The sequence below is a fragment of the Alnus glutinosa genome, chromosome 1 (genome assembly GCF_958979055.1).
Source record: "Alnus glutinosa chromosome 1, dhAlnGlut1.1, whole genome shotgun sequence".
Taxonomy (NCBI): domain Eukaryota; kingdom Viridiplantae; phylum Streptophyta; class Magnoliopsida; order Fagales; family Betulaceae; genus Alnus; species Alnus glutinosa.
This window is the reverse complement of record NC_084886.1, coordinates 5,237,548-5,248,977: the sequence shown is the minus strand read 5'-3', so window position 1 is coordinate 5,248,977 and position 11,430 is coordinate 5,237,548. Positions and strand designations below refer to the sequence as shown.

Here is an 11,430-nt window from a genome sequence, read left to right as displayed (position 1 = left end):
TTTAGAGAAAAATTTTGTCCGTAAAATTTAATCATCTCTTATGAATTGTTGTTTACAGAATTCAATAGGTGTCAGGTACAATGGTTTTCCTTGACACATTGATTTCAACAAAATTCAATAGGTGTAAGGTACAATGGTTTTCCTTGACACATCATTTAAAAATCGTTTCCACGAGATATTACAATGTAAGTAATATATATGTAAATTAATGGTACATCTCTATCCCAAGCCCATACATGCTACTCCCCTATCATTCCTTAGCCAAGTTGGTAACAACCCTCTATGTCAGGAAAAAGCATGGGTAAGAGCAACTTCAATGGAGGTTCGCTGCCGGACCACCATCAGGATTCAAGAACAAGTATATTATCATTTAAGGAGCTCTTCAATTTGCTTGGAAGAAAAAAAAATGATGAAAACTTGCCGTGGAAACCTTCTGTAACTGACTTTATATACTAAAGGTTCTTTCGATTACCTCAAGATGCTTCCCAGACCTTGTAATCTTTTCCCTCAGTAGCTAAAGACCATCTCTGGGCCCCACTTTGGGGTTCATAATGACCTGGTCCTATCTTCATTGCAACTTTTTCACCAATGATGGCCGCATACACGTCCCTTTCTGCCTTTGCAATTTTGATCTAGTTGAGGCAAATCACAAATGAAGTCAATATTTTGATACCTTTTCAATTTTCATCAACAGACTTTGCTTTAAATTGCCCATTTAGAGCAACATCCTGGTTTCATTTGGAGCAATAACTGTGAATTTGGTGCCAAGAAAAGAGAGGAGGAGAAATATTTTCACTGTTTTATTTCCAAAAACTAATAAGATGGTCTCAGCCAACAATGACAAATAACCAAACCGATTGTGCGTGTTATTCAATGCCTTGGGACACTAAAAATTACAAGTTCAAATTGTGTTTTCTATTACTTTCCTATACCTTTGTTTTTCGTTCCCTAGATCAATATGATTTTGACTACTTTTATTCTTCAGTTCTTTTATATTTAACTAGAAGATTAGAATGAACATTTCTGTTCTTTAGAAAGTTTTCCATGCACATCATGATGCAACAACAATTGAAGCCAATGATTGACACTTACTTTACTGCGGCAGTGGATTTTGTTCCGGTTCCTGAGAGAGATTAAAGCTGCAATTTCAGATCTGTTCTGAGAGAAAATATGGTCGTAGAACATTGAAGGTGTTCCTGGATGAGTCAGGATGTAAGCATATCCTTGCATTTCCTTTCCACTTGGGAATCTCCAATGACCCTGCAGAAGGGAAGAATATAAAAGGGGTAACATATGTGAGCAAATTAACACTCCCAATTCCAAGTTGAGACAATAGCATCATAAAAGAATTCAAACAGAGTCTTATTCTTTGCTAGTACAAGTGGGAGAAAATTTTAAAAGCTGATCCAAGATTTGTGGTAATGTTTCCACATATTTACAGAGAGCATATCCAAGGACATTATTTAACAGAATTTGCAGATTCCCATGAGACCTAACCAGAAAATGAGGAGTACCCCTTTTATTTTGGGGACCAAGTCAATGTAGAAAAAGCATATCTTCATTCTCAGTTAAGTCTTATTGCACTAGGCTTGTATCAATATTCTACTTGGCTGTTAGTTTGTTCGTAAGCTGTATTGTTTTTCATTCTTCAATGAAAATATTTATCACCAGAAACAACATGCACATACAATGGACAGATCAAAATGGAGGTTCAAACCTGAGTAGAACCAGTGTCATGATTCTCTATAAAGGTAACAGCACGTGATGGCCACCATCCAAGAACCCCAGGAGGCTTTCCCTTTTGATCCGATAATCGCCAATATTCACATCTTTCCAGTGCCTAAAAAAAAGAAAGTACAATGTAAGTATATAACGTCCATCTTATAATTGTGCTTTATAAGAAAGGCCATTACCCAGTATCCCACCAAAGCGGAGTCCGGGATGCTGAGATATAATTGCACCTTATACACATACATAAGTACTACTTTACAGAGGAAGCTAGGTTTTCAAGTTAATAGGTGAATGGCAGAGGTATGCCATCAGGAATTCTGGCAAGCTGGCAATTTTCTTTGATCATGTAAACCTGTATATATATGGATACAGCTTCCGTAGGAATAGCCGTGAAGAATAGTGGCATAACTGCAAGCTATAAAATCTATGATATGATAAACTCTCCGTCAATCCATAGATACCAAATCACTTCATTGTAGTCTTTAATTAACATATGAAGATACAAGTTGATAAAATCAGTATAATCATACAAAATTAGATTCCGGATCCTGTAATTAATTGTAGTATTTTTCACTTAAAATAGCGATTGAGACATTTATAATGATATCAAAAACAAAATTAACTTTCAATCTTTTAAGGCCATATAAAAAACAATGAACTGCCACAATATTCTCTAAAATATTCCAAACACCCCACCAAAGCATTGTCTGGATGAACACTTACTGAATGAAGAATCCCTTTGGTCGTGACATCAAATGCACCAGCAGTTCCATTAGTTGCATTGATCCAGTCTATAATTCTCTGCCTATGGGCATCTTGATTATGATCCATTTCACCATACGTATAACTGAGGGAATCCCAATACTCTCCAACAGCAAAGAAAGGTTCACTTGCTTCCAGGTAGTCCTTGACATAACCACCCCAAAATCCTCTGACAAAATCAAGCCTCCACCCATCATACCCAATTTCTTCCCTGCAGATCATATTTTGAAAGCAAAACTACATAACCAAACCTTGAACATAGTGTTATTTACAGAAGCATATTTTAAATACACAGCTGAGAGAAAATGCATATCAGGAGAAGAAGTAAACTTCCAATTATATTCTAAAAGAACCAAGGCACAACTGACTTCAGAAAATCATGAGATAAGAGATATACATATGAGAAAATATGACACCTTCAAATCATAGACTTTTGCAGCTATGTTCACTTGAGCTTTCTAAGGTTATGAAAGATGATACGTCATCAATCCAATTAACTTGAAAAACAAAAAAAATTGATTGACTTCATGGAGATTTATGGGGCATAGCAACATAGACAACCTCAGAACTCTAGAACCAACCATGAGTCCTCTCAGGCATTCATTTTTTTATTTATTTTTTTTTTTTTCTGAAGAAAACATGGTGCTCGCACTGTTGTCACAAAATTATGACATTGGGTCAAAGAAAACTAAAAGAAATGCTTTGAGATGCCTGCTATCATCAAGAATCAACTCCAGCTTTCATTCTGGGATAACCCCAGCTTCGAGAGAGAGATTTAGCTTGTTGATCTACTTAGGGATTATTTGGACATGTCTTCCTCTTAAAGGCAGTTTTTTTTACTACGGATAAGATAAGGATATGTTTCCCTCAAAATGGTTCCTCAGAAGTTCAAGAGATCAGTCCAGACTGCTCACCTTAGCCAACATAACCATTCTCTGATATCCTTCCTCACAAAATTTTGCGAATGATCAATGTTTGGAGCAGCGTGGAAATTATCTCCGCTACTCTTGTTGCCCCTGCCCTGTGACATAAACAAGGTACTTTGTATATCTGAGAATGAACACTTAGCATTCTGCCCAAGAAAGAAAATTTCTACATATATCATAGGCACATAGTCTCATGGAATAAATCAATCATGCATGTCTAACACAGATTTTTTTTTTTCACAAGTAAATGGAATTCATTAAAAAGAAGCACAAGAAGCATACAATAGAAACACCTAACCAGAAAAAGAACAAATATCTAAAAAAATCATAAAAACTAGAAAAATGAGAGCAATCAATGGTAGCCGTCCAATGGTAGATGGTATTGAGAAAAAAAGGCCAGTAATTCCACCATCATCCTTTCACGATCTTCAAAACTACGATATTTTCTTTCTCTTCAGATACACCAAATTAAATAGGCCGGAACCATCATCCATACTGCTACAAAACGAAAACCACCAACCCGCCCTTTCCAACAAGTGAAGAGGTCTAACGTAGAAACAGGTTGGCAATCCTGAAAGCTGCAAGGTTGCTCGACTCCATTGCATTTGCAATTTCATTGCTGGTCCTAACTTTTTAAATCATATAAACAGTAGAGATTAAGCCTGTCAAACAAGCCTGCAACCTCCTATTTCTAGAAGAACGAGTCAGACAAATATATCTTTTTCTTTTTTATTTGTAGTCAGAAAACAAGATCTACTCACTCTGCTACAACTGCTGTTTCTGCATTGACCAAGCTCTGAGACAAGCATACACCTAAGGTTAGAGAACAGATACAAGGCATTCCCAGGTTTACACTCCAGTATGCATGAAGGTCAATCCAGATAGTCAAATCATAAACTAATTCTATTCATTTTATGAAATTGCTGTTGTTAGTACTAGCACTATTCCATTCAGTAATTAACACTGCCACAACTGCTATTACTACTACTGCTAGCACTAGTGTTGCCATAATTACTGCTGCTGCTAGCAGAAGAAGAAAAAAAAAAACTGATCAAGTAACATCTGCTTGAGCAGATTTTGATATCTAGTTCTATTGACCAAATATTTCCTTCTTTTTTTTTTTACAACAAATGTTCATGTTAAAAGAGGTTTTTCTTCATAATATATTTATCACATAATTCTCTTGTTGGGGTCAATGAACCAAAGAGCTCCTTCCTTTTCCATTCCCATAACACAACCCCAATAAAAGTATCTATCTCTTGTTCCTTCAATTTTTTGAAATCTCTTATAACAAAAACATGACAGAATCTATAGTTTGATTCTGTTTCCATGCACAGGGAAATTCCTTATTAGTTCCTCAAAATTCAACAATCTAAGCATCATAATTCTCAAATAATGTATCACCTTTGACTACTGTGAATTAATTCATTCATTTTTCCCCATTGCGCATAGCATCTTATAGTGCATTAAAGAATACAATGAATATTAAAATAAAAACACAATAGGTATTAAAAAAATGACAAAATCAAAGACCATAAAAATGAGACATAGCAAAAGTGTTAATTTTCATGAAATATTCTCTTTCCACTATTATTTTCTTTACGTAGTTTTAAATACATCAACTCTAAATGTGTATTTACATTTTAAGATCTAACGACAGGTAGATATGCAAATACAATCATTTAATTTTTATTTTTTTTTTTTGGGGGGGGGGGGGGGGGGGGGGAGAGAGAGAGAGGGCGATTATTGCTAACGAAAAAATCTTCATATCATAAGAATAAAATTCCAACTTTTCATAAATCTTTGATGTGTTTGCAAATATTCCGAGAAGAATAGATGTATGTTCCTTCTAATGTTGAAATTTTTTTTATAAAGGCATCAATTCTGAGCACTATAAGAGAAAGTTGATTTTTTAATAGAGAAAAAGCAGAAAAACATAGAAAGTCATTGTTTTTCAAACTTAAAGAAGCTGGAAGACAATGATGCAACTTTGTCCTAAAACGTGTTACCAATAGAATTTTCAAAGAATCGGTAACCATGGAAAAGTGAAGTACCTGAAAATGGGGGTCATCTGCAACAACTGCACGATCATCCCAATTTAAACGACCGCCAAAGATATTCCAAACACCATTCTGATTCTGATATTGTGCACAGCGGTGATTTAAGACAACATCTCCCAAGACTTTCATTCCAGCTTCATGAAATTTCTTCACAACTTCTTTCAGCTCATCAATATTTCCATATCTGATTTGTATGGCACAACAGAAACAAAAATTAGTCATGGAATCCTCAATTATTCTGATACCGCCAATTATCTTTTGTACAGAAAAAAAATATAGATTTTTAAAGATGACACATCTCAACTCACTAATGATAACTAAATGTCAATCAAGTAATTGATAATCAACAAAGTTTGAAAGTCCAACCAATGATGCTCAGTTCCAATCATATATAAGCATACATCAAGAAAGTGGATGTCCCTCAAGTGTGTAGTACCCTTTTTTTCTTTTTCTCAAAGAAAGGTTGTCAGTTATAATTAATGAAGGTTCAAGAGCAAGATGAGAATTCTTTGCATAAAGACCACAACAAATTCTACATGAGGCGGTAACACAGATTGTGTATCTATAAACTTGTCTTGTATTACCTGGAATTTAAATTATATAAATCCTTTGGCATGTACCCTTCAGGTGATACAGATTCTGTTGGTGGTGGTAACCAAATCACAGTGAAACCAAGCGAAGATAATTCTGAAGCTCTTTCTTTCAGCTCCATGTACCATCCTCCAGATTTATGAGATTCCCAGTTAAACCCTTGGCACAATATCTCAAACCCTGTGCCCGTCCCTGAGCAAATTTTGACAGCAGGTTTGAGTTCCTCAGTTTCAACAACTGCTTCCTCCGAGAAAGTTGGAGTAGAGCTTCTGAAGATACTATAGGCTTCAGCGGCCAGTGTTTCAATTTCTTGAAGAATACTTTCTTGTGCTTCTTTAGTTTTGGTCATTTGACTCTTCTCAGACGAAATGTCCCTCACCAAGTTCCTTATTTCATTAATTATTCCACTAGTATAGGCACTAATAGATCCTTTTTGATTTGCTTCTGCATTATTTTCAGGTATTTGTGCACTTTCTGATAGACCCTGTCTGGATTTAGCAGGCAAGCTACTAGAACTTGAGAGGGGGATGTAGAAGTCATTTCCCATACATTTCAACCAAGTATTTTCATTTAGCTTGAGCACAAAAAGAAACCCTTCAAGTCCCTCCTCTACAGTAAACAATCCAAAACATCCATCTCCCCCCTCTTTTGACTGCAGAACACATCACCCATGATGTAATTAATATTTAAGAATAAGAAAACCGTTCTAACGAGCTTAAGATTAAAAATGAAAACAGCAGAAATGAGGCATCCCAATTCAACATTTCCATAGAAGAATAGCATATGGATGAAGTAAAATAGAACTAACAAATCTAATACAAGTATTTGCAAGCATAATAATGCCTTCACATCAGACCTTAATATGAGGTCTGTCAGCATAATCTATGTATCCATGTATAACAAGTGTGTCATTGAATAAAATTTTACAAAAAAAATCCTCCCATATTCTAGCAAAAGCATGTTTGCAGATATGAAATCCTATCTCCCAAGTTGGTAGGTATAATTATGCTTCACAACAAAAATATGCTATGCATGAAATACTAGTTATATCAGAGATAAATAAGAAGTAAAAAGACCTTAACGTCACATTGGAGGGAAGGACAAAGAAAAATATAGTTACACGATTGAGAAAGCACAAACTTGCACTTCAACTCCATAAAACCCCAATTAATTCCTTATCCTGTAGCAATTACAGAAAGCTGTTCCTTTCAGCAAAACTCAAACTCTATAGCGGTGCCCCTCAAAAGAAACATTCAGATGTTAGAAACATTTTTAATGAACTAAAAATCCAGGAGAGAGATAGAGAGAGAGGCACGAAAGGTTTGACAAGTTTAACAATATTGTGAGGGAACGGATGGTTATGTAAATTTAGCATATTTACCTATACATATGCTTGTCTGTCTCTCTGTCTGTGTTATTGTATGTTGTATTTTACAAGTAAAGAATAATTTTGTTCAGAAAATGGAATGGCCTCAAGTATATAGAAGTTCCTTCTAAAATTACACTAAGGCTCAGAGAATCAAGAAAATCCAAAAAAAAAAAACAATATGATGGAAGGCTGCTAAAGCAAGTCATCCATTCATTCAACAATCTTAAGAAAAAAGGTTTAAGCATTACTGTGAATAGCTCCACTGTTAAATGTCCAATTATTCCTCTAGCACCAAATAATCCACATAAGGTAAAGCTGGACAGCATTCCAAATCAAGCTGCTTTTTATGGTGGCCCATATATATGAAGTCAATATATTATCAGCAAGAATAGCACCAGTATATATTGAGAATAAAAGTACATTTGCCAATATGTCAGTGAGGGAATATATTTAAATATTGTACCTGTAATCGAGTCCGCAAAGCCTTGTCCTTGAAAGCTATTGTATTTGGTGGATGTGGGGCAGCAGGAATTTCCCACTTTTTGGTATCATCTCTGCAAACTCCCCAGTGAATAACAACATCTCCTGGTAGATCAGTTTCTACATATAGATGATTTTTAGCTGTCTCTGGGCACTTTCTAACACAAACAGTGACTGAGTTATCAAGAGCAAATTGTTTTGCAATAGGCAGCTCTTCATTGAACCCTTCTAGGCTCCAACTTTCTTGTTTAAGGTCTCTGGATTCAGTGCTGCTGCCTGAAGCTTTAGAATTTGACGCTTCTGCTTTGAGGAGCAAGTTAGATAGCGGTCCCAAAGCCCCTAGGTTAAAGAGGAGCCAAGAAACTGTCTGTCAGATCATGATTGAACATAGAATCGAGAGGAGAGGACAGTTACCAGGAAAACTGTTGAAGATCATAAACCACCCACCCATGATACACCTCCTCCGAAGCTCATAATAGTAGGCATAAAATGGAGTCTACAACTTAGTTGCAATTAGGCTACTTGGCCCAATGTTCCAAATTGATTCATATATGGAATGTATATAAAAAGAGGCGTTTGGGAAAAAATCAGGTTTCAGTCTTCAACAGGTTAATACTTAATAGAAAACGTAATTAAGGTTCGCATGAGCTCATCTCAAATATAAAGAATTTAAAGAACAAAAAGAGAAAATATATGCTAGAACAGCATCTAATTCCTACATAAAAAACAAACTGCATCTAAGATCAAAATGATGTTACAAATAAGTTATACTGCCTGTATTCCTATCGCCTCTGCCAGTCTTTCCGCAAAAGGATCTCCTTAAGAAATTGCCTTTATTTGACAGAACTCCATGGCTTTATAGATATAATGGACTCAATTAGGCTCATATGTTTGCTTCGGAGTTACAAGGTCTAAAGGAAGACAAAAGGTTATGCATTTAACAGATCCATAACATTAAACATGTATTAACCAAGTGAACCATAGTACTATATAATAATTTCTACAACCTTGCCATTTATCAAAGCTCCTTTTCGCTCCAACTATATTGCTGTCATCTTGAAGATAGTCTCCAAGAGGCACCTTGAAATCTCTCCCCCTGTGCTGATACCAAGCTCCAGTTTCTTCATCCTGCACCAAAAGGACAAAAAAAAAAAAAAAAACAGAGAGAAAGAGAAATGACCAAAATATATTTATAAACATTAAATAAACAAATTTAACATAACTGACACTGTCAACTGCAAACTGTTGAAAATCAGAACCTTCAAAACAAAATTTATAGCAGCAATTGCACCGTTGGGTTTGCAATCAATCTTCACTTCGTAAAATGTGTCTCCTTCCGGTGACGATGACTTCTTCAAGGGCGTCTCTATTGCATAGTCCTGAAATTTTGTTTTCCTTTTTTAATTCATATTCTTATTGGCAATGCAAAAGTGGCTCCATACACGATCTTAAGAAACCAATATATACCTTGATCGGAATTGAACCCGGGGGCCTCATTTCAGTAGGAGGTTGATCCCATTCACTGTAAAAAAATTTATAGATGGGTCTTTCTTGATCACATATAACAATCATACCATATACTATGATATTATCAAGAAAACAACCTTGAATCCTACGTAAGCTTCTTCATAAAGCACCTAAATAATCAAATCAAATAATCTAACATTAGAATTTAAAACAGCTGGCATACCTGCCAACATCGTCAACATAAGAAACTCCCCAGTGAAGAATCCATTTCCCAGGAAGATCACAACCAACAGTAAGCTCCCAATTCCGATTATTCTGCCCATGATCTAATCTGATGAAGATCGTTCCCTCAACCTACCATCCAAGTCAATCATGGGAACCTTTTTAATCAAATTCAAAACCTTCAATTCTGTCAAGCTGCTGAGAAAATAGAGCATTTTTTTAAACAGCAGACAATTTGAGCTTTATGCACTTCTTTCTTTTTTCTTTTGTTAGGTAAAAGTGAAGCACTGCAATATAGTGAGGCAGAAAAAATTATATTACTTTCAATTAACATTTACCGTTCTGTTTGATTGCCGAGAAAACAGAGGAAAGAGAAAAATAAAATCTCGGAAAATTTCAACTTGTGGAGAATCCTCAATTAAGATCTTGTACAACTATTTCAGATGATAGAAGTCGAATTTTTTTCATTTTCTTAAAAACCAGAAACAATAAATCCGTAGAGCTTCAAACTTCAAACTTCAATTCCCTCAGTTTCCTCGGCAACCAAACACGTCCTTTTCATTTCCAACACTTTCTAGGGAGTCAAACAGAAACCACACTCTCACGGCAAACAAAATAATAATTTTTTTGTTTAAAAAAATAAATAAATAAATAAATCGAACCGTTTCAGTTCGCTTCAGAGGGAAAGTCTCCTTGAAGAAGACATCGGCGGATTCGACGGTCTCAACGGGAGCGGTGGTGGTAGTAGAGCTAGCTCTAAGAGCGTGAACCTTGGGAGGCCTGAAGTTGCAGAAGCTCCGGGCCTGGAAGACCAGCTTGTGATTCGTATAGCAATTCAAGGAGCTCGGCTTGAAAGCCTTGGATTTCGCACCGTACCTACGACTCTCACGACGACAATGGCCGACCAGAGGCTCTATGCTAACGGTCGACATGATTTCAATCGCTCAGAACAGAGCGAGAGCCAGAAGCTCCCACAATAATAGAGAGAAAAGAGAGGATTCATTTGCAGATACTTATAAGAAAATGAGAGTGGACGACAATTTTTTTAGTTTTTATTTAATTATAAAATAGATTACATTTTATTCTATTTTTACATATAATTAATAATTATTTTTGTGTCAACTTTTTTCTCTACGCCAACAGCGGCTGGTCTTTCCCATTTCTGTCAGTAATTTTAATTTTTCTGAAATAATAGTAGAAGCATGACATCCAGTGGTTTTCTTTCCCTTGATTTGCTAGACGCTAGACTTCTTTTTTTTCTTTTTTCTTTTTTCTTTTTTTTTTCAAAAATTGATTTGTTAGACTTAAGTGTGCGTTATTGGATATTTATTAAAAAAATTTAATTTTTTTTTTCGACTTTCCACTCCAAACAAAATGGAAATCCAACTAAAAAAAAAAAAAACACTTTGGCAACATGTGTAAAACGAGAATGCTCTTGAATGTCTTCTTCGACAAACATCTTCAAAATTGCCATGGAGTAGATTTTAGAATTGACCCGCTGAGTTTCTTTCTCTTCGGAATCGCCCATATTTAAAATATGAGTAATAAATTAATAATATAAATTATATTTTGTTAATGTAAAAGAGAGTATCTTCTGGCCACACATCTCTCTTTTCGAGTCCACCTCACTTTTTCAAAAAGAAACTACAATTAAGTTATGCACTTTTTTCTGTTTCAAAAAAAATACAAAAGTTATGCACTTTTTTCTTTTCAACACTGGGTGGCGGGGAATCGAGTCGTCCTTATGTGGATCTAAAGGGTCAACGTTTATCATCCCGAAAAAATAAAGAGTGTCACCGAATCCCTCGAACTATTACGTAGA

At 35.5% G+C, this 11,430-nt stretch overlaps 1 protein-coding gene across 3 annotated transcripts; it reads right to left on the bottom strand.

Annotated features, from left to right (window-relative positions):
• Positions 1–10,606, bottom strand: LOC133868048 (alpha-amylase 3, chloroplastic). Of its 3 annotated transcripts, none has more exons than XM_062304854.1 (13): positions 10,271–10,606; positions 9,610–9,740; positions 9,387–9,441; positions 9,179–9,298; positions 8,927–9,047; positions 7,903–8,258; positions 6,064–6,722; positions 5,474–5,663; positions 3,408–3,514; positions 2,455–2,704; positions 1,718–1,840; positions 1,093–1,260; positions 1–632 (listed from the first exon to the last, which is right to left on the bottom strand). In XM_062304854.1, exons 1-13 carry the CDS (start codon positions 10,538–10,540, stop codon positions 474–476), a joined length of 2,709 nt encoding a protein of 902 aa, XP_062160838.1. In that variant the 5' UTR covers positions 10,541–10,606; the 3' UTR covers positions 1–473. The 3 variants fall into 3 exon arrangements, with proteins under 3 accessions (XP_062160838.1, XP_062160844.1, XP_062160849.1); XM_062304860.1 differs by having other exon boundaries at positions 9,610–9,806; positions 10,271–10,402; XM_062304865.1 differs by having other exon boundaries at positions 9,610–9,803; positions 10,271–10,399.
• Positions 10,607–11,430: the final 824 nt, after the last annotated feature.